Genomic DNA, 21497 nt, shown 5'->3' on the forward strand with positions numbered 1-21497 from the left:
TGAATGGAGCCAAAGTGGTTGAAGATGACGTGGATCGCTGTTATCCCGCTGTGTGTGCGCATGCTGTTTAATATACAGTAATTATTTCAAAACTAAAAGCTTAAATAAGCCAAAATTATATTTTGATTATAGATCACTAATCCTATTCTATATATCTACAAAATTTCAGCGCCAAAATTTCCTGCCACAGTTCCAAAGCAGTTTGGAGGTTGTTCCCGCTCACGCTGCATTCACGATAATATAAAATTACATCAAATATTGCTGTAGGAAATCTTGGAAATATACACTTACCCCAAAACTCGAATGTTTGTTTCAAATACAGAAACCACAATATCATTATCCAAGTTAACATCATGAATTACTTTTCGGACAGCATCTTCAAAATCTTGGGTTTTGTTTAGCACCTAAAAAAAAAAAAAAAAAAAAAAAAAAAAGCATGGTGTTGAGAAATTCTGACATGCACATATGGTCGGTCAGCAGGTCTGACATTTGACAAAGACACCACCCATACAACAGCAGATACAGGAAAAAAAACAAACAAAAGAAAAATTAGGACGTATTCTATCTGGAAACAGACCAAGTTACAGACACATAGTACAACTTACCACTAGAGTATCCAAAGTATCAATTAAAGTAAGAGAAAATCTGCAAAATGAAAGAAGAAGCCATTTATAAGGGTAATATTAAAAAAAAAAACAACACACAAATTTGTCATAAAACTTAAGCCGAAATGTATTCTGCGACATGTTTTTTGGCAAAAAAAAAAAAAAATCCCATTAAGTGTATAATAATTGGTTTGTGTGATCACAGACATATGTACGCAAATGATCATGTACAGATGTGCGCAGGTGATCATGGACATGTGTGTGCAACTGATCATTGGGACATGTGATTTTACTGTTACATATGTGGGGGCATGCGTGTTAACTTGTGTGATTTTACATTGTTGGGACACAAGACTGGTGATCAGTGAGTAAAAAGCTGTAAAAAAAAAAACAGCTCATACTCAATGATCACTAGCCGGCTGCAGCAATCCGCTCTTCTCATCGACACCTCTGGTGAGAAGAGGAGAGCCGATTGCCTAGCAACCGGCTCTCTGTTTACATTACATGATTACTGATTGGACACAGTCGTCATGTGATCAGGAGGGCCAATCACAGAGCCCTCCTGCCGATCTGAGATGCACCAAGTCCGGGCGTCACAAGCGCATCGGGATCGTGCTGCTGCGTGGGAACGCACGTGCGCAATCCCACTCCTTCTGAGGGTCGTTGCTTAATGTCCACTCAGAAGGAGAGAGTGCCCAACTGGCCATATATGTACAGTGGGCAGGTGGGAAGTAGTTAAAAATTACACTGCTTTCTAGAACACAAGGGCAAATCAGGATGATCACATACAGTAGGAAAAATGTATCAAAAGCATTTAAAAAAGGAGTGTTAGGGACTCACAGAAAAAGAAGGCCAGTTCTGTGTCTGAGCACCCAAACAAATCCACCAAGTTGGGCTAGGATGTATTGCTAAAAGCCTAGTCAGTTGGTGGTAAATGTGCAGGCTATATTTAGGACTGATTTGTGACCAGGATCGCCTCAGTCAAATGGTTTGCCAAGTGGAGGATTGGGTTGATAAATTGGGGAGGAACTTGTTATAACCCAGCTGGCTTGGCCCATTGCTGGGACCAATGACAGAAGGAAGAAGGAGGAGGGAAGGAGAAGAGAAGGAGGTTCGGCAAGAATAAACCTGTTTGTAAATAGGCTTTAAAAACAAAACAAAAAACCAACAACCAATTACTTTAACTGGAGTAATGGCACTACTGAAAAGTAATAGGGTGAAAAACTATAAACCTATTACAAGACAATTTTGTGGTACAGTTTATAGAAGTCCCAACTATAAATGATGCTCTGCTGAACCTGTTGATTTAAAACCATTGAGGAACCTATTACTAATTTTCATATAAAGCAACATCTGGGTAGCAGTGGCTAGAATATGATCTCATTTAATGTTAGATGTAAACAACACATACTGGAAAGATAGAAACACTTCTAAGTCAGTAGCCCGAGGGCTTTCACACTGAGGCGATGAGCTGGCAGGACGTTAAATAAAAAAAACTCCTGCAAGCAGCATCTTTGGAGCGGTGTGTACACCGCTCCTCCACCACTCCTGCCCATTGAAATGAATGGGCAGCATTAGTTGAACCGCCAGCAAAGCGCCATTGCAGTGGGTGGTTTTAACCCTTTTTTGACGGCTAGCGGGGTTGAAAGCGCCCCACTAGCGGCCGAATACCTCCTCAAAACAACAGTAAAGTGCTGCTAAAAATAGCGGCACTTTACTGCCGATGCTGCGGATGCCTCGAGGTGAAAGGCCAGCAGTGTTAGCCAAGAAGCCTCAAGTACATTGCATATGGCTGCCAATTTCACAGTGTGAGAAGAGTCAGAACTTCAGTCATGTCAGGATCGTCCCTTGTCCAATCGGGGGGGTGATGCTGCAACACAATGACCAGAATTAAACAGAATCTCTTGGTAGTTCACATACACTATATTGTCAAAACTATTGGGATGCCTGTCTTTAAACACACATGAACTTTAATGGCATTCCAGTCCTGGTCCTAAGGGTTCAGTATTGAGTTGCCCCCCCCTTTGCAGCTATAACAGCTTTAACTCCTCTGGGAAGGCCGTCCACAAGGTTTAGGAGTGTGTCTATGGGAATGTTTGACCATTCTTCCAGAAGCGCATTTGTGAGTTCAGGCACCGATGTTGGATGAGAAGGCCTGGCTCGTAGTCTCCACTCTAATTCATGCCAAAAGGTGTTCTTATCGGTTGAGGTCAGGACTCTGGAGGCCTTTCAAGTTCCTCCATCCCAAACCCGCTCATCCATGTCTTTATGAACCTTGCTGGCCTGCACAGAGTCCTGACCTCAACCAGATAGAACACTGTTGGCATGAATTAGAGAGGAGACTGCGAGACAAGGTGGGAAAACTCAATATTGAACCCTAGGACTGGAATGCCATTAAAAATAATGTGCATGTAAAGCAGTGTTAATTTCGTAGACTAAAATATTTTTACTAAATTATTACTATTTTAGTCTACTAAAATACGACTAATTGAGATGCCTAAAACACAGCGAAAACTTACGTTAGATCTACCGGTAACGGTATTTCTACGAGCCTTCCAGGACGGCACACCAGAGAGATGAGGGCTCCTCCCACAGGAAACACAATCAATTGACAAGTTTGTTATAAGTTTCCACCCACCCCCTTGCTCCTCAGTATTTATTAAAGTAATCTTGAACTGGTTCACAAGGGGCACCCCCATCGGTACTTACCATTTAGCATATAGCTTACCTTTCTTCACATAGGGTGGGTAGTAGGCCTGCCGTCCTGGAAGGCTCGTAGAAATACCGTTACCGGTAGATCTAACGTAAGTTTTCTCCTAACGCCTTCCAGGACGGCACACCAGAGAGGATATTAAAGGACCTCAGGCCTACCTCAGGGTGGGACCACAGCTTGGAGGACCTTCCGACCGAAAGCCAGGTCTTGCTGTGACAACAATTCTAAACGGTAGTGTTTCAAGAAGGTGTGATGACTTGACCAGGTAGCCGCACTACGGATCTGGTCCCAGGAGGCACCTGCTCTCTCAGCCCAGGATGTCGCCAGAGATCTGGTTGAATGATCTTTGATATTAAGTGGAGCTGGTTCTCCTGCACACTGATAAGCCTCTGAGATAGCTTCTCTAATCCATTTTGAGACTGATGGCTTTGAGGCCTGCAGTCCCTTCCTGACTCCAGCATAGAGGATTAGGAGATGGTTAGATTTCCTAAAACTTTTGGTTCTCTCTAAATATATAAGAAGACATCTTCTTACATCCAAACAATGAAACTTAAATTCCTTCTCGTTCTTTGGTTCTGAACAAAATGACGGCAATATCATTTCTTGCGTCCTGTTGAGTAAGGATGCTACTTTTAGGGCAGATCCCCTATACCTACCTAGAGTGACCCTGTCTGGTTGTACCCTAAGGAAAGGCTCTTTAATGGACAGAGCTTGCAGATCTCCCACCCTCCTAGCTGTAGTAATAGCTAACAGAAAGGCTAATTTTAAAGTAAGGAACCTAAGGGAAACTTTCTCTAAAGGTTCAAAAGGGGGCATAGATAATGACTCTAATACCCTAGTAAGGTCCCATGGCGGACAGATGTTTTTAAGGACGGGGGACATCCTTTCCCTAGCTAGTAAGAACCTTATAACTAGGTCGTCCTTCGCTAATCTTTTGTCCAGGTAAATGGAGAGGGCTGCTACCTGTACCCGAAGGGTGCTAACCTTAAGCCCGGCGTCTGCTCCATCCTGGAGAAAGTCCAGGATAACCAGAACCGACTGGGAAGACACTAGTCTTTTTCTACTCCAGGTCTGGAAAGTTTTCCATACTTTTAAGTAGATTTTTCTGGTGATCGGCTTTCTACTTGTAAGGAGAGTATCAATCACCTTTTCTGAACAACCTTTTTGTTTCAGGATCTGGCGCTCACTAACCAGGCTGTTAGTTGAAAAAATTCTGGTCTCGGATGAAACACTGGACCCTGCCTGAGGAGATCTGCTCTGGCTGGCAGTTTCAGAGGTTCTGCTACTGACATGAATTTCAGATTCGCAAACCACGTCCTCCTTGGCCACCATGGGGCAATAAGGAGGACCTGACCGGGGGACCTGCTGATTTTCTGGAGTACCCGCGGAATTAGCGCCAGGGGTGGGAAGGCGTATGCCAGTCTGAAGTGCCAGTTCTGGGACAACGCGTCCAGGCCCTCGGAATCCCGTTCTACGGAGGTTGAGAAGTACCTGTTCACTTTCCTGTTCTTTTGGTTTGCGAACAGGTCTATGTCTGGTTCGCCAAACTGAAGAACTAGGGCCTGAAAGACCTCGGGATTCAGTTCCCATTCTCCCTGTCTTATTTGTTGGCGACTGAGGAAGTCCGCTTCTATGTTGTCTGTCCCCTTTATATGTATGGCTGAGATGGAGGGGACCTTTTTCTCTGCCCAACCCAGAATTTCCATGGTTAGTTCCAATAAGGGCCCGGATCTGGTACCGCCTTGGTGGTTCAGGTAGGCTACTACTGTAGCGTTGTCTGAGCTCACCTGGACCTCCCTGTCCATGACATCTTGTTGGAAGGCCTTCAGGGCTTCTCCCACTGCTCTGAGTTCCCTGAAATTGGAAGATTGACGAGCTAGAAGGTAGCTCCATCTTCCCTGGGCTTTTTTCCCCCCCAAGTGGGCACCCCACCCCCATGTGCTGGCATCCGTAGTTAATTTTACCGGATCCCATTGGGCCCAAGGTCGACCTTCCCTTAGGTTTTGGTGACTGGTCCACCACTCTAGGGACGACAGGACCTGAGGGGTGAGTAGAATCTCCTGATCCAGGGATTCCTTCTTTTTGTCCCAAGAGGACAGAAAGAAAAAATGGAGTGTCCTGGCATGCAACTGGGACCAGACTACCGCTGGTATGGATGCCGACATTAAGCCTAGGACTCTCATAACTGACCTCCTGGGAAGTCTGGGGAATTTCACCAGATTTTCTGCTGCTGACGCCAATTTTTTTTATTTTTTCCTCTGGCAGGAAGAGCGTCTGAAGCCTGGAGTCTATAGTGTAGCCCAGGAATATTTTCACCTGTTCTGGTATGAGGGAGGACTTCTCTAGATTGATAATCCAGCCTAGGCTTTTTAAAACCTCCATCACTTTGTTGGTATCCCTCTGAACCTGTGATTCTGTCTGACCGGAGATCAGCAGATCGTCCAGGTACGGTATAAGGCATACCCATTGTAGATGTAGGAAGGCTATCGCTTCTGCCAGTATCTTTGTAAAGATTCTGGGGCTGGAGGTTAGGCCGAAGGGCAGCGCCCTGAACTGCCAATGGCGGATTTCCTTCCCTACCAGGACCGCAAACCTCAAAAACGCCTGATGGTTCACGTGAATTGGTACGTGCAAATAGGCGTCCTTCAGGTCTATGGTTGTCATGAAGGCTCCCTTCATGAGGTTCTTTCTTACTGAGTAAATACTCTCCATGGAAAACCTTTTTTGTTCTAAAAATTTGTTTAGTTTTCTCAGGTTTACTATCAGGCGGAATTTTCCTGATGGTTTTTGAACCACAAACACGTGGGAATAAAACCCCCGGTATTGCTGTTCCACTGGCACTGGTATTATTACTAGCTGCTCTGCCAGCTCCTGAATCCCTTCCAAGAGGGCCTTTTTTAGGGTATCCTTGGGGAGCTGCGTGAGGGTGATCATAGGGGGGGGGGGGGGTAACAAATTCCAGGCGGAACCCATCCTTTATAATTTTGTGTATGTAGGGACTGTCTGAAATACTTTCCCACTGTTGTACAAACTGGGACAGCCTCCCCCCCACTTTGACCTTGGCGTCACTTGGTTTGTTTAGCATCAGCTTTGGCAGGGGGAAAGAGCAAGTTATTCTTTTTGTTCCCTTTGCCATAAAACCAGCGCCTGTTGGGTTCTCTTTTATACTTCTGTTTGTTTTGCCCCTGGGGGCCTCGAAAAGTTTTCTTAAAACCATCTTTTTTAGGTTTCACAGGAAATTTCTTTCCCTTCTCTGAAGACCTAACCAGGACATCATCCAATCCTTGGCCAAACAGGAGTGAACCCTGGAAAGGGAGTCCACACAGTTTTCCCTTTGATGTGACGTCCCCTTCCCAAGCCTTAACCCTACGATCCATTAAGTCCTTAATACTGCCAGCATCTTCAAATGAAAGGTCTGACTGTTTTGTGACCTGGGACAGGGCCGCATCCAGTTTTGGGAGTTTAAAAAAGACTTCCCCAACTGACTGGGGGAACGGGTACTTCCGTTTCCAGGTTTTCTGAGTGGTCAGTCTCCTTTCTGTATTTTTCCACTCTTGTAAGATTATTTCTTTTAGTGATTGGTGAAGAGGGAAGACTCTATCCTGCGTTTCACTGAGCCCCCTATACACCTTATCCTGTGCAGAGGTCGTTCTAGGAACCTCTGGAATCTCTTCAGTGGCATAGATTGCCTGAAGGAGACTGTCCACATCCTCTGCTGAGAAGAGGAACCTTTTCAATTTTCCTTCCTCCTGAGACATGACTGAGTCTCTATCCTCCTCACCCTCTGAGCTGTGTCTAGTGACCTGGCTCATAACCTCACTTTCCTCTTCTTCCTGATCATGAAAAAAGATTTGGGAGGGTAGGAAAGGGGTACTGGGTCCTGCAAGGAGACTTCCTTGGGAGGGCAGACCCTCTCTAGGGACCGGTTCCTCCGTATTAGGGGCTGTGGCTGCCTGTGTAGCCGTAACCCTGAAAGCTCTAACCGTAGCCAACATTTCGGACTGCATTGATAAGAGAAAATTTTTCATCATGGCAGCCGCCTCCTTCCCAGCCAGCTGGTTAATACACTTGTGGCAGAAGGGTTTGGTGTGGGATTTTGGGAGCTTATCTTTACAGTTTCCGCACTTTTTAGAGGAACTGTAACTAGCTGAGGCTGAGGATTGAGCAGAGGCCCCCTGGGTTTCACTGGGAGATTCTGTTAGAGAGGAAACATAATAAACAGTAATGTTATTCCCTCTCGTTCGGGGCTGCAGGCTGTACTGGGGAGAAAAGAGAGAGAGAGAACGAGGAAGGCAGCCGATACCAGCTGCATCCTGAAGTTCAGGAGCTCTCACTCTCCTCTTTCCTCCCTTTCCAGGGGGGACAGTACTCACCGACCCCCGATCTGGATTTGGTTGCCGCAGCGCTTGTCTTCCCTTCCTCTTCCATCATGAGGAGGTTGACTGGGTCCTTGGCTTGCCGGTACCTGCTGTAGGGTTTATCCGCCGCCGACCCCGCCGCTCCACGCTGCTCTCCACGCCGAAGCGTCACTTCCGGGTTGCCATGTAGGAAACGCCCACTCTCCGGTGACGCGCTTCCTGTACCTCAGAGCGAGGCCTGGAGCGCAATGCTCCTTTGCAAACCCCCCCGGGAAGGAGAGATCAGCAGCGTGGCGGCTTTTTTTGCAGAGGGACGATGGCTTTTTCACCACAGCTCAGAGCGCCCATGCATATCTTTGTGGCGACCTGTGAGCGACCGAAGCCAACAGGTTAGTTCAGCTCTCCCCGGCCTCCCTAAACCTGCCTCAACAGGGGTACCCTTCGACCTCACCGTCTCCAGGTAATAGAAAAAAAACAAACGTGTCGCTGTGTTCGGGAAGAAACACAATCAAATACTGAGGAGCAAGGGGGTGGGTGGGAACTTATAACAAACTTGTCAATTGATTGTGTTTCTTGTGGGAGGAGCCCTCATCTCTCTGGTGTGCCGTCCTGGAAGGCGTTAGGAGAAAATGCCATTTTAGTCAAAAGACTAATGCCGCGTACACACAATAATTTTTCGGCATTAAAAAAAAACAAAACGTTTTTCCAACTTCATCATTGAAAAAATGCTCTAGCAAAGCGTGGTGATGTACAACGGCACTATAAAGGGGAAGTTCCATTTGGATGACGTCACCCTTGGGGCTGCTTTAGCTGATTCCGTGTTTGTAAAAGACGATTTGCGCTTTTCTGTCTGTTACAGCGTGATGAATGTGCTTACTCCATTATGAACGGTAGTTTTACCAGAACGAGCGCTCCCGTCTCATAACTTGCTTCTGAGCATGCGCAGGTTTTTAACGTCGTTTTAGCCCACACACACACAATCATTTTTTACAACCCGAAAAACAACATTGTTTAAAACGTCATTAAAAAATGCAGCATGTTCGGAAAAAAAAATTGGCGTTTTTCAGAACCCGAAAAATGATGTGAAGCCCACACACGATCATTTTAAATTACATTTTTTAAAAACAATGTTTTTTTAATGCCGAAAAATGATTGTGTGTACACGGGCATAAGACTAAAACTGAATCGAAATTTGACGTCAAACTTAACACTGGTCTGTAGTGTACCTCAATACCATAAATAATACCATATTCGATTTTTCACTCCTGCAGTATATAATGAGTTTGGAAAAAAATGCATTACAATTTAACTAAACCATTGGATTTTAAAGACAACTAAAATGATTTCAGTCGACTAAAGATCACTAAAACAATTGCAGAAGACTAAAACGGGACTAAAATTAAATCAATATTTACTGCCAAAAATTAACACTGGCGTGAAGGCAGGCATCCCAATACTTTTGACAATATAGTATATGTGCATTTCAACTGTGTATTAGGTTGTCCGACTTATCAATCTTGTTTCCCCAAGAGTAAGGTTATGTGTAAGCAGACTGGATTGCTTTAAAATTTAAACCATTTAACTGAAACAGCAAGATTTCTTGCCCTTTTAAAGACAGACGCTGAAAGTAAAAAAAAAAAAAAAAAAAACGCAAGCCACAGTTTAATATACCGGTAGTAATGCATGCAGTGAAAATGTGTTAAAATATTAAGGAGTCTTACTTTCCCAACGCATCATCTACATCTCCTCTGCTTGGTTCTTGCCCACGTATTCGACCACGGCACGTCAAAGGCATCAGTTCATCAGCAGGATATGCGTGTTGCTAGATAGTAAGCAGAACATATTGTTAAACAAACCCTTTTCTTTCTTATAAAAAGAGAGGCAAGAAACCAGTTATGACTGCCTAGCCGCAAGGATTTCAAAAATAAACCACTCTGGGTAAAATGTCTGTATATTAAAGCGGAGGTCAGCCCACCCCTGTGAAAATTAAAACCAGCAGCCACACATACTTCAGCTTTTAATAATAGGAGACTTACCTGTTCTGGAGTCCAGCAATGTCGGCACCCCAGACGATGCTGGCAAGAGAACACGGTAGTGAAGCATTACGGCTTCACGTCAGGTCCCTACGGCGCATTTGCAATGCACCGCTGCACTCTCCTACTGGCCAGGGAAGGAGGAGGAAGCCGAGGTGACCCGGTTTTCCACAAGTGGGGACAAATGAGCAGAAGTTCCACTTTTGGGAAGAACTGCTTTAACCACTTGAAAAAAATAAAAAACACATTTTATATATATACAGGTCATTCTCAAAAAATTTGCATATTGTGATAAAGTTCATTATTTTCTGTAATGTACTGATAAACATTAGACTTTCATATATTTTAGATTCATTACACACAACTGAAGTAGTTCAAGCCTTTTTATTGTTTTAATATTGAGGATTTTGGCATAAAGCTCATGAAAACCCAAAGTTCCTATCTCAAAAAATTAGCATATCACGAAAAGGTTCTCTAAACGAGCTCTTAACCTAATCATCTGAATCAACTAATTAACTCTAAACACCTGCAAAAGATTCCTGAGGCTTTTAAAAACTTCCAGCCTGGTTCAATACTCCAAACCGCAATCATGGGTAAGACTGCCGACCTGACTGCTGTCCAGAAGGCCATCATTGACACCCTCAAGCAAGAGGGTAAGACACAGAAAGAAATTTCTGAACGAATAGGCTGTTCCCAGAGTGCTGTATCAAGGCACCTCAGTGGGAAGTCTGTGGGAAGGAAAAAGCGTGGCAGAAAACGCTGCACAACGAGAAGAGGTGACCGGACCCTGAGGAAGATTGTGGAGAAGGACCGATTCCAGACCTTGGGGGACCTGCGGAAGCAGTGGACTGAGTCTGGAGTAGAAACATCCAGAGCCACCGTGTACAGGCGTGTGCAGGAAATGGGCTACAGGTGCCGCATTCCCCAGGTCAAGCCACTTTTGAACCAGAAACAGCGGCAGAAGCACCTGACCTGGGCTACAGAGAAGAAACACTGAACTGTTGCTCAGTGGTCCAAAGTACTTTTTTCGGATGAAAACAAATTTTGCATGTCATTCGGTAATCAAGGTGCCAGAGTCTGGAGGAAGACTGGGGAGATGGAAATGCCAAAATGCCTGAAGTCCAGTGTCAAGTACCCACAGTCAGTGATGGTCTGAGGTGCCATGTCAGCTTCTGGTGTTGGTCCACTGTGTTTTATCAAGGGCAGGGTGAATGCAGCTAGCTATCAGGAGATTTTGGAGCACTTCATGCTTCCATCTGCTGAAAAGCTTTATGGAGATGAAGATTTCATTTTTTAGCACGACCTGGCACCTGCTCACAGTGCCAAAACCACTGGTAAATGGTTTACTGACCATGGTATTACTGTGCTCAATTGGCCTGCCAACTCTACTGACCTGAACCCCATAGAGAATCTGTGGGATATTGGGAAGAGAAAATTGAGAGACGCAAGACCCAACACTCTGGATGAGCTTAAGGCCGCTACCGAAGCATCCTGGGCCTCCATAACACCTCAGCAGTGCCACAGGCTGATTGCCTCCATGCCACGCCGCATTGAAGCAGTCATTTCTGCAAAAGGATTCCTGACCAAGTATTGAGTGCATAACTGAACATAATTATTTGAAGGTTGACTTTTTTTTTTTTATTAAAAACACTTTTCTTTTATTGGTCGGATGAAATATGCTAATTTTTTTAGATAGGAATTTTGGGTTTTCATGAGCTGTATGCCAAAATCATCAATATTAAAACAATAAAAGGCTTGAACTACTTCAGTTGTGTGTAATGAATCTAAAATATATGAAAGTCTAATGTTTATCAGTACATTACAGAAAATAATTAACTTTATCACAATATGCTAATTTTTTGAGAACGACCTGTATATATATATATATATATATATATATATATATATATATATATATATATATATATATATATATATATATATATATATATATATAAATATATCTTTTCACGTGACAACACTGAAGAAATTACACTTTGCTACAATGTAAAGTAGTGAGTGTACAGCTTGTATAACAGTGTACATTTGCTGTCCCCTCAAAATAACCCAACACCATTAATGTCTAAACCACTGGCAACAAAAGTGAGTACACCCCTAAGGGAAAATGTCCACATTGGGATCAAGTGTCAATATTTTGTGTGGTCACCATTATTTTCTCACAGATGCTCAGTAGGGTTTAGATCTGGATACATGCTAGGCCAGTCCATCACCTTTACCCTCAGGTTTAGAAAGGCAGTGGTGGTCTTGGAGGTGTGTTTGGAGTCTTTACCATGTTGGAATACTGCCCTGCGGCCCAGACTCAGAAGGGAAGGGATCATTCTCTACTTCAGTATGTCACAGTACATGTTGGCATTCATGGTTCCCTCAATTACTTGTAGCTCCCCAGTGCCGGCAGCACTCATGTAGCCCCAGACCATGACACTCCCACCGCCATGCTTGACTGTAGGCAAGACACACTTAGACTTAGTCTGCTGGTCTTCAGCAAATTCTTTATGGGCTTTCTTGTGCAAATCTTTAGAATAGGCTTCCTTCTGGGACGACAGCCATGCTGACCAATTTGACGCAGTGTGCGGCGTATGGTGCGAGCACTGACAGGCTGACCCCCCACCCCTTCAACCTCTGCAGCAATGCCGACAGGACTTATACGTTCATTTTCCAAAGATAACCTTTGGATATGACGCTGAGCATGTGCACTAAACTTCTTTGGTTGACCATGGCGTGACCTGTTCTGAGTGGAATCTGTCCTGTTAAACCTCTGTATGGTCGTGGCCACCGTGCTGCAGCTCAGTTTCAGGGTCTTGGCAATCTTCTTGTAGCCTAGGCCATCTTTATGTAGAGCAACAATTCTTTCTTCAGATTCTCAGAGTTCTTTGCCATGAGATGCCATGTTGAACTTCCAGTGACCAGTATGAGAGAGTGAGAGCAAGAACACCAAATTTAAACACACCTGCTCCCCATTCACACCTGAGACATTGTAACACCAACGAGTAGCATGTCATCAGGGAGGGAAAAATGGCTAATTGGGCCCAATTTGGACATTTTCACTTAGGGGTGTACTCACTTTTGTTGCCAGCAGTTTAGACATTAATGACTGTGTGTTAAGTTATTTTGAGGGGACAGCAAATTTACACTGTTATACAAGCTGTGCACTACTTTACATTGTAGCAAAGTGTAATTTCTTTAGTTATCACATGAAAAGATACAATAAAAATATTTACAAAAATGTGAAGGGTGTACTCACTTTTGTGAGATAGAGATATATATATATATATATATATATATATATATATATATATATATATATATATATATATATATATATATATATATATATATATATATATATATATATATATATATATATATATATATATATATATATATATATATATATTATCATGGGGTTGGTCAGAATCAAATTTTAAAAGGTGGCCCTATTTTTCACTAGAACTTCTATTCACCTCTAACAATTGCTCTTTCTCCTTTAATATTGCAGGAAATGTGCTACATCAATTTTCCTGCAATAACAATGAATTTTCATGTGACTAGTGCTGGGCTGAACGTGTGATTAATTACTGCAACTCCTAGAACAGGTTACCAGAACAATCAGTTATAAAGTTAGCATTTCCCACAATGCATTTTTAACCTTGTAACAATGAATTTTTTAAATGTTCTAAAATACATACATACATGCTACAGCAACAGAACTGAGTGCGGAACAACTTTGAGGACCAGCCAAGAACAGAATGTTTCAGAGCTGTCAGCGGCTCTCTGTTCTGCCCCTCCAGCGCTCACTGGAGTGCTGGGCTGTGGAGGGGGTGGAAGGGGGTGGCTCAAGCTTTTAACAGTTTACTGAGCGGCTGAACCAGCTGCCAATCCAGGCTTCTGAGTGGATCCCAACTATATGGTCGGGATCACAGGAATGCAGAACCAAATGCACTCCTGTGATCTACAGAAGTATTGCCAAAATAGCTTCGGCTATACTTCTCCTTTAAAGCAGTATATGAGCGCCACAAACCCTAATTTAATTCATTTTTAAAAACAGACATTCAGTAATTTTTTTAACTTTCCATCTATTAAATCCTCTGCCTTTGTTGTTTGAACTTTGGATAGTAATACATTTCTCTCTGCCAATAAATACCTTATACAGCCCACTTACTGTTTGTCTGGTAAAAAGCCTAGGTTTATGAGAGTTTGCTGGGAAGGGGGGGGGGGGAGAGATGAGTCATAAGAGGGCCAATCAGAGCTGCAGGGCTGGAGGTGTGTGTGTGTAAATCCAGGAAGTGAACCGGCAGCAGCTTCAGCTGTCCACAGTTAAAATGGTTGCAGCCAGACTTGGTGGAGGGAGGTTTCTGCAGCATATTTGGCAAGTACAGATTCACAGTATATATATATATATATATATATATATATATATATATATAATAATATGCAAAGTTGTTGGAGGGAAGCTTCAGAATGGCAAACCTCGTGTTGCCGTCTTTGGTGTTATCACTTTGAACAATAAAAGGCAAATCGGAATTCCTGGATGTGCAGCCATTTCTTTTCTTACAAGTTTCCGACGAAGGTGGGCCGGGGCTGGCACTCTACGAGATATTCCACCTCAGGTTATCAGCATACACCTGGAGCAGCGGCTCTTTTTCTTTGTATATTCAGAATGGCAAAGAGGTTTTTATTACAAATTATGTGAGCAGACCACCCATGTCTCTATGCTTGATTTTGCTGAGAAAATGAATTTGAGAAACACCCCCTAGCATTTGGCTAGGGCTATTGTGAGAAAAGGCAGAGGATTCATGTAGCATGTACTTCCTGGAATCCACATGCCTTTATCCCAGGCATGCAGACAGGTGCTTAGTTGAGAAAACCCACTCCTTCACTCCTGAAGTCTCTTGGGATGCGACACATTTGCCTAGGCCAAAAACCAGAAATGGAACAAAAAATAAAAAAACACAAGTAAATGTGATCTACTTTCCCCATCTATTTACGATGTGCTAGGTGTTTAAGAATTAAAAATGGTCAATACCGATTGAGAGAGTGAAGTTCAGCTTTAACCACTTCCCTACCACACGCCGTCATATGACGTCGCTGACTTTGTGCAGGGATATCTGAATAATGGGTGCAGCTACAGGCATCATTCAGATATATATTTTTCCATGAATTAAAATAACAAAACAGTAAAGTTGGCCCAATTTTTTTTGTATAATGTGAAAAATTATGTTACGCCGAGTAAATAGATACCCAACTTGTCACGCTTTAAAATTGCGCACTCATAGAATGGCGCCAAACTTCGGTACTTAAAAATCTCCATAGGCGATGTTACAGAGGGGGGTCTAGTGCTAGAATTGTTGCACAAGCTGTAATGCACCCGCCGATACCTCACATGTGGGTTTGAGCGGCGTTTACATATGTGGGCGGGACTTGCATGTGTGTTTGCTTCTGAGCACGAGCTACCGGGGACAGGGGCGTTTCCAGGCTTGAAAGCATAAGATTGTGAAAAAAAAAACAAAAAAAACATGATCTCATGCCGACAGCCGCGATTGCGGCTTTGTTTACTTCTGGGTACCCATAATGTTGCGCCCGGGCCTCCAACGGTCATAGAGATGACCGGTGACCATTTGGTCACCGGAAATATCTATCCCCGTCATCCGGCGCCGGCCGGTTCATTCTCCAGGCCCCCGATGGCACGGGAGAGCCTAAGAAAGACTGGTGACCAGTCATCTCTATGACCGTCGGAGGACCCGGGCGCGATGTGATGACGTCACGCCCGGGTCCCCGTAACTAAACAAAGCCGCAATTGCGGCTGCTAAGCAACAGTAAGCATGAGATCGGTGAATTTTTTTTCACCGATTTCATGCTTTCCAGCCTGGAGGAGAGATGTGGGGTCTTATTGACCCCGCATCTCTCCATAAAGAGTACCTGTCACACACATTCCTATTACAAGGGATGTTTACATTCCTTGTAATAGGAATAAAAGTGATAATAAAAAAAAAAAAAAAAAAAAAAAAAGTGTAAAAAAATAAATAAATATGTAAAAAAAAAAAAAATGTTTTAACGCCCCTGTCCCCAGTAGCTCGCGCGCAGAAGCGAACGCACAAGCAAGTCCCGCCGACAGATGTAAACGCCATTTAAACCACATATGTGAGGTATCGCCGCGTGCGTTAGAGTGCCAGCAACAATTCTAGCACTAGATTTCCTCTGTAAATCTAAACTGGTAACCTGTAAAAAATTTCAAAGCGTTGCCTATGGAGATTTTTAAGTACCGAAGTTTGGCGCCATTCCATGAGTGTGCGCAATTTTTAAGCGTGACATGTTAGGTATCTATTTACTCGGTGTAACATCATCTTTCATATTTTACAAAAAAATTGGGCTAACTTTACTGTTTTTTTTTTTTTTTTTAATTCATGAAACAATTTTTTTACAAAAAAAAGGCGTTTGAAAAATTATTGCGTAAATACAGTGCAAGATAAAATGTTTCAATGACCGTCGTTTTATTCCCTAGGGTGTCTGCTAAAAAAACATATATAATGTTTGGGGGTTCTGCGTAATTTTCTAGCAAAAAAATTATGATTTGTACATGTAGGAGAGAAGTGCCAGAATAGGCCCGGTATGGATGTGTGTATAACAGCCCTGCATGGAAGCGGTTAAACAGTCACATGCTACAAGGAGCGTTTTGTTCGTTTAGGCCCTTTTTACACTGCCACAATTTCAAAAAGATTTCAGGGAATGTGTAAACTTGAGGTCTATGCCAAAGTCGAATCATGCAAAACAGATCTGATTTCAATGATATTCGATGGGCTGAAGTAGGATCAAAGTCGGACCAAAGTAATACAGAGAGCATTTACAAAGTCGGACCAACGTGTCGCACCAGTTAACCACTAGCCGACCAGCCACCGTCATTATACGGCGGCAGGTCGGCTCTCCTGGGCGAGAGCCCGTAGCTATACGTCCGCTCTTCGAGCGGCCACTAGGGGGCGCGTGCGCGCCGCCGGAAGCGTGCGCGCGCGCCCCCGACTCCCGTGCGTGTGCCCGGCGGGCGCGATCGCCGCCGGGCACACGCGATCGCTCGTTACAGAGCGGGGAACGGGAGCTGTGTGTGTAAACACACAGCTCCCGGTCCTGTCAGCAGGGGAAATGCTGATCTTCGGTTCATACAATGTATGAACCGAGGATCAGTGTTTCCCCTAGTGAGGCCACCCCCCCCCCCACAGTAAGAACACACCCAGGCATACTTAACCCCTTCCCCACCCCCTAGTGTTAACCCCTTCACTGCCAGTGGCATTTTTATAGTAATCCAATGCATTTTTATAGCACTGATCGCTATAAAAATGCCAATGGTCCCAAAAATGTGTCAAAAGTGTCCGAAGTGTCCGCCATAATGTCGCAGTAACGAAAAAAAAAAAATCGCTGATCGCCGCCATTACTAGTAAAAAAAATATATTAATAAAAATGCCATAAAAATACCCCCTATTTTGTAAACGCTATAACTTTTGCGCAAACCAATCAATAAACGCTTATTGCGATTTTTTCTACGAAAAATATGTAGAAGAATACGTATCGGCCTAAACTAAGGAAAAAAAATGTTTTTTTATATATTTTTGGGGGATATTTATTACAGCAAAAAGTAAAAAATATTAATTTTTTTCAAAATTGTCGCTCTATTTTTGTTTATAGCGCAAAAAATAAAAACCGCAGAGGTGATCAAATACCACCAAAAGACAGCTCTATTTGTGGGAAAAAAAAGACGCAAATTTTGTTTGGGAGCCACGTCGCACGACCGCGCAATTGTCAGTTAAAGCATCGCAGTCCCGAATCGCAAAAAGTGCTCTGGTCTTTGACCAGCAATATGGTCTGGGGGTTAAGTAGTTAAGACGGCTCCCATAGGGAAACATTGATTTTCACAGGTCATGCAACATGAGCTCCCAATGTCTGAGGGTTTGTGTGAACCCGACCAAAGTCCGACTTTGATCCTACTTCAGCCCATTGAATATCATTGAAGTAGAATCCTTGTCCTTACCATCTGACTTTTGACATCCAACATTGTGATTACAGCAAAGTCAGACTATCACAAAGTTGGATCAAAGTGGTATCCTGTTCATTCAAGTCAGATGGATGTAGGACCGATATCGCAGATCAAAGTAGGATGAAGGACGTATGACTGTCGTATAGCATCAGTGTGAACCCAGCCTCAAACTCAAAAAAGACAATGGCAATAACTATACGTGGTCCAGTAATAGTTAAATACTGCCTGATGAGCTACTGCTGTGTTTAATAAGCAGACACTCTATTATTTCCCCAGAGAATGTGTATTGAAAGAGAGCAGGCAAGTTTTCTGATGAGTAATGAGCAATAGAACAGAAAAATCGCATGAATAAATTAGTCCTTGATAAAGCAAAACCTGGGTTTCTAAGTTGGAAAAGGACATTAAATACACAAGAGCAGCTAATATTTGCATTGTTCTGCTACTGTAAGCTACGCCTCAAAAATAAATACACAAAGTCAGTGCTTGATGTAGGTACGATATTGGTGACGTTTCAAACTTTTCTATAAAGCATTGTTTGAGCCAAAAGCATTGCATGCAGTAAAACCAATGTTAGCGATGATGCACCCTAAGGGGCAATGTACACGATTGCCTGAGATAACAGGAAGAGGTTAATAGGTGGAGGAAAGGTGGGATTACATTAAATATTATCTCCTTACCATTAAAAATAAAAAAAAATGTACACATGCTCAGCCACTACTTTTTTTTCCCCCCTTTATGGGCTTAAACATACGATGGCCTTAAATATATCGCATTGCAACACAAGTCATATTGTGATGAAATGTTATTAAAAATTACTATTTATTTTCAATCTGCATCTCTGTCATTTTCTGTAAAATGCATTATGACTACCTGGAGGCATTCTGTACACAGATGGTGTACAGAACACCCCCCAGATACGCAATTTCCTGCTTGTGCGATAGGCTCACTGATAGGGATGAACTCAGGCGTGTTCGCACAGTCCACGTGCAGAGCCCCATAAAGAGAGCTGAGAAAAGGGCAAGACAAGTAGAAAGCTCCCCAGGAACAGGATACACAGGATGTTTTGGCCAGTAGACCAGTCTGCAAGTCTATGTACAAGCAACCATAAGCCTGTTAAGCCTTGTTTCCACTGAACGGAACGGTTCGGGTCAGTAAATTTGGAGCGGTTAGAATGGGACCGGCCTATTCTCGTGAGCGTTTCCACTGCAAATCGGACCGTCAGGGACCATTCAGGGTTTAGAAAAAATGCCTAGCGCGTCCACCAATCAGTGGAATGTATTGTATCTCCGCCCTAATGGAACCGTTCCATTTTCTATGGCCCCACTTCTGAAGCAGGACCCAGAATGGTCCAGTACGGTTCGGGTTAATGGCACACTTTCATAGTGGAAACACCCAAAATAGCGTACCGTACCGTACCAAACCGATCCGCTCAGTGGAAACGAGGCATTAGTCTCCTATTTCTCCCAATTCTGACATGAAGGGGAGTTCCAGTTGCACAGGTTCCACGTGACATAGATCTAAAGTTTAAACAAGCCAAGGAACTCAGAGATGACCTTCATTATTGTTTAACAGGTGGTATATTTCACACTGTAAAGTCACTCATTTACTGGACAAGATGAATAGAGACCAAGGGTTTGGCTGGAATCAAAGTTATCTTGTATACATACCATATAATTGCCATACGCATGATCAAACATTTCCAGCACTTGAGCCCTGAAAGAAAAAGCAAAAATAAATCAGATGCACAAACAAACTTGCACATTTCTTATACATTACCTTGTATAAAACATAATTATGCAATTGCATGCACCATGTGCTCCATGCACACTGAAGCTAAAAAAAAAAAAAAAAAAACACACACACACACACACAACACCAGTAGCTTTGCAGGGAGCCTTTCAAAGTTTTTTCAATAGCTTTAATCGGCGTTTTTCAGTGTAGCTTTTTTTTTTTTATAGAAAAAAAACGATGGCGCCAGCGTTTTTGAGCATTTTGCGTTTTTTTAATGCCGAAAAACTGCACTTGGAACGCAAATTTTGGGCGTTCAGAAAAAAGCCAATAAACTCCAAAGCATGGGCACATAGGCCAACATAGAATTCAGTTTATGGGCTTTAAAAAAAAAAAGCCAAAACGTCAATAAACTAGTTTATCAGCTTCAGTGTGCATGGAGCCTTTGCCCTCATTTCCATGGACGTTTTTAAAAACGAGCTGTAAAGCTAGGTAGGACTCCTGGAAAAATCAGCGTTAAAACAAGATTTTTACCGCGTTTTTACGCGTTTTTTAGTGCTAGCCTTAGGCAGCGTTTTTTGAAGAAAAACACATCTCTAGGTATGCACTCCCAAATTTCAGTGAAACATCATAAGACCCTCCCTAAGCTCAAAAAAACAGTATCATTTAACCATTTCTGCCATTTTGTGAGACCAGAATGAGTAGCAGCTGAGAAAGCAGCAGTGTACTTGTATTTAGCGTGTCACTTGCCACATCACCTGCCACAAGCTGCGGATTGTCCACTTGCCATGTCACCTGGCCACGCCACCTGCCACAAGTTGTGGATTGTCCACTGGCCACGTCACCTGGCCACGTCAACTGGCCACAAGTTGTGGATTGTCCACTTGCCACGTTACCTGACTACGCCACCTGCCACAAGTTGTGGATTGTCCACTTGCCACATCACCTGGCCACGCCACCTGCCACAAGTTGTGGATTGTCCACTGGCCACGTCAACTGGCCACAAGTTGTGGATTGTCCACTTGCCACGTTACCTGACTACGCCACCTGCCATAAGTTGTGGATTGTCCACTTGCCACATCACCTGGCCACGTCACTTGCCACAAGTTGTGGATTATCCTAATATGATCTCCATGAAGAGCATGTGCCACATCCCACAGTTCAGGATGTGCTTGAACAGCAGTGATTAGAGAAAGTTGGGATACAGAACTTGCCATTGCCATCTTAGTTAGTTCTCTCTTCTCTGTGCTATACCCACAAGCACACGGCTGTGAATTTCCTGTGTTTACAGTGACCAATGAAATTTTTGCTGTTAAAAATGCTGGAGCTCAAAAACGCAGCAGTAGTCGGGCGTTTTTACAGCTCTGGCGTCGGCGCCACAGAACTCCCTGGTCCTCTGTTTTTTTTACAGCTCAAAAACGCCTATGCCATTTGCAGCTCACAAGAAAATGGACAGGCGTTTTTAAGCTGTAAAAAACGCTCAGAAAAGTGGCTGTAAAAATGTCCATGGAAATGAGGCCTTAAAGTTACTGTAAATTAAAACTTAGGATTTTGCTAAAAGTATAAAATGTTTATTTCTGAACAATAACACTAAAAAAAAAGAAAAAAAACTGACACGTGCAAAGTAAAAATAAATCCACGTTATTGAAGAACATCCCATGTGTCTAGGCTGCAGCATTATGTACAACTCTGACTTTCACTCGACCCCGTACAGTGCAGTCAGAGACAATCATTCGGCACAGAGTTCCAGCTGGAGTACTCAGGGCACCCTGGGTGGTTCACACGCCAGCGTCTCCATTCCATGAACATTTAGCATTCTTTTCAATGGATGCAACATTCTCTGTGATTGGAGGAGAGATTGTGACAATCGTCCACCCATCCTCCAATCATTGAGTGCATTTTACCTGGTCAAATACACAGTATCACTAGATGAGATACTTCTATCTACAGTATATATATATATATATATATATATATATATATATATATATATATATATATATATATATATATATATAT

At 43.2% G+C, this 21497-nt stretch overlaps 1 protein-coding gene across 2 annotated transcripts in view; it reads right to left on the minus strand.

Moving 5' to 3' along the window:
- Nucleotides 1–21497, minus strand: part of EDEM3 (ER degradation enhancing alpha-mannosidase like protein 3) — a 127056-nt gene that overhangs the window by 88909 nt on the left and 16650 nt on the right. For both annotated transcript variants that reach the window (XM_040359803.1, XM_040359804.1), the window contains exons 2-5: nt 19418–19463; nt 9398–9498; nt 606–645; nt 292–404 (exon numbers count right to left, since the gene is read on the minus strand). In XM_040359803.1, the coding sequence (XP_040215737.1) occupies nt 292–404; nt 606–645; nt 9398–9498; nt 19418–19463 (300 nt within the window). The remainder of the gene's footprint in view (nt 1–291; nt 405–605; nt 646–9397; nt 9499–19417; nt 19464–21497) is intronic.

Source organism: Rana temporaria, chromosome 7, assembly GCF_905171775.1.
Source record: "Rana temporaria chromosome 7, aRanTem1.1, whole genome shotgun sequence".
In the NCBI taxonomy this organism is placed as follows: Eukaryota; Metazoa; Chordata; class Amphibia; order Anura; family Ranidae; genus Rana; species Rana temporaria.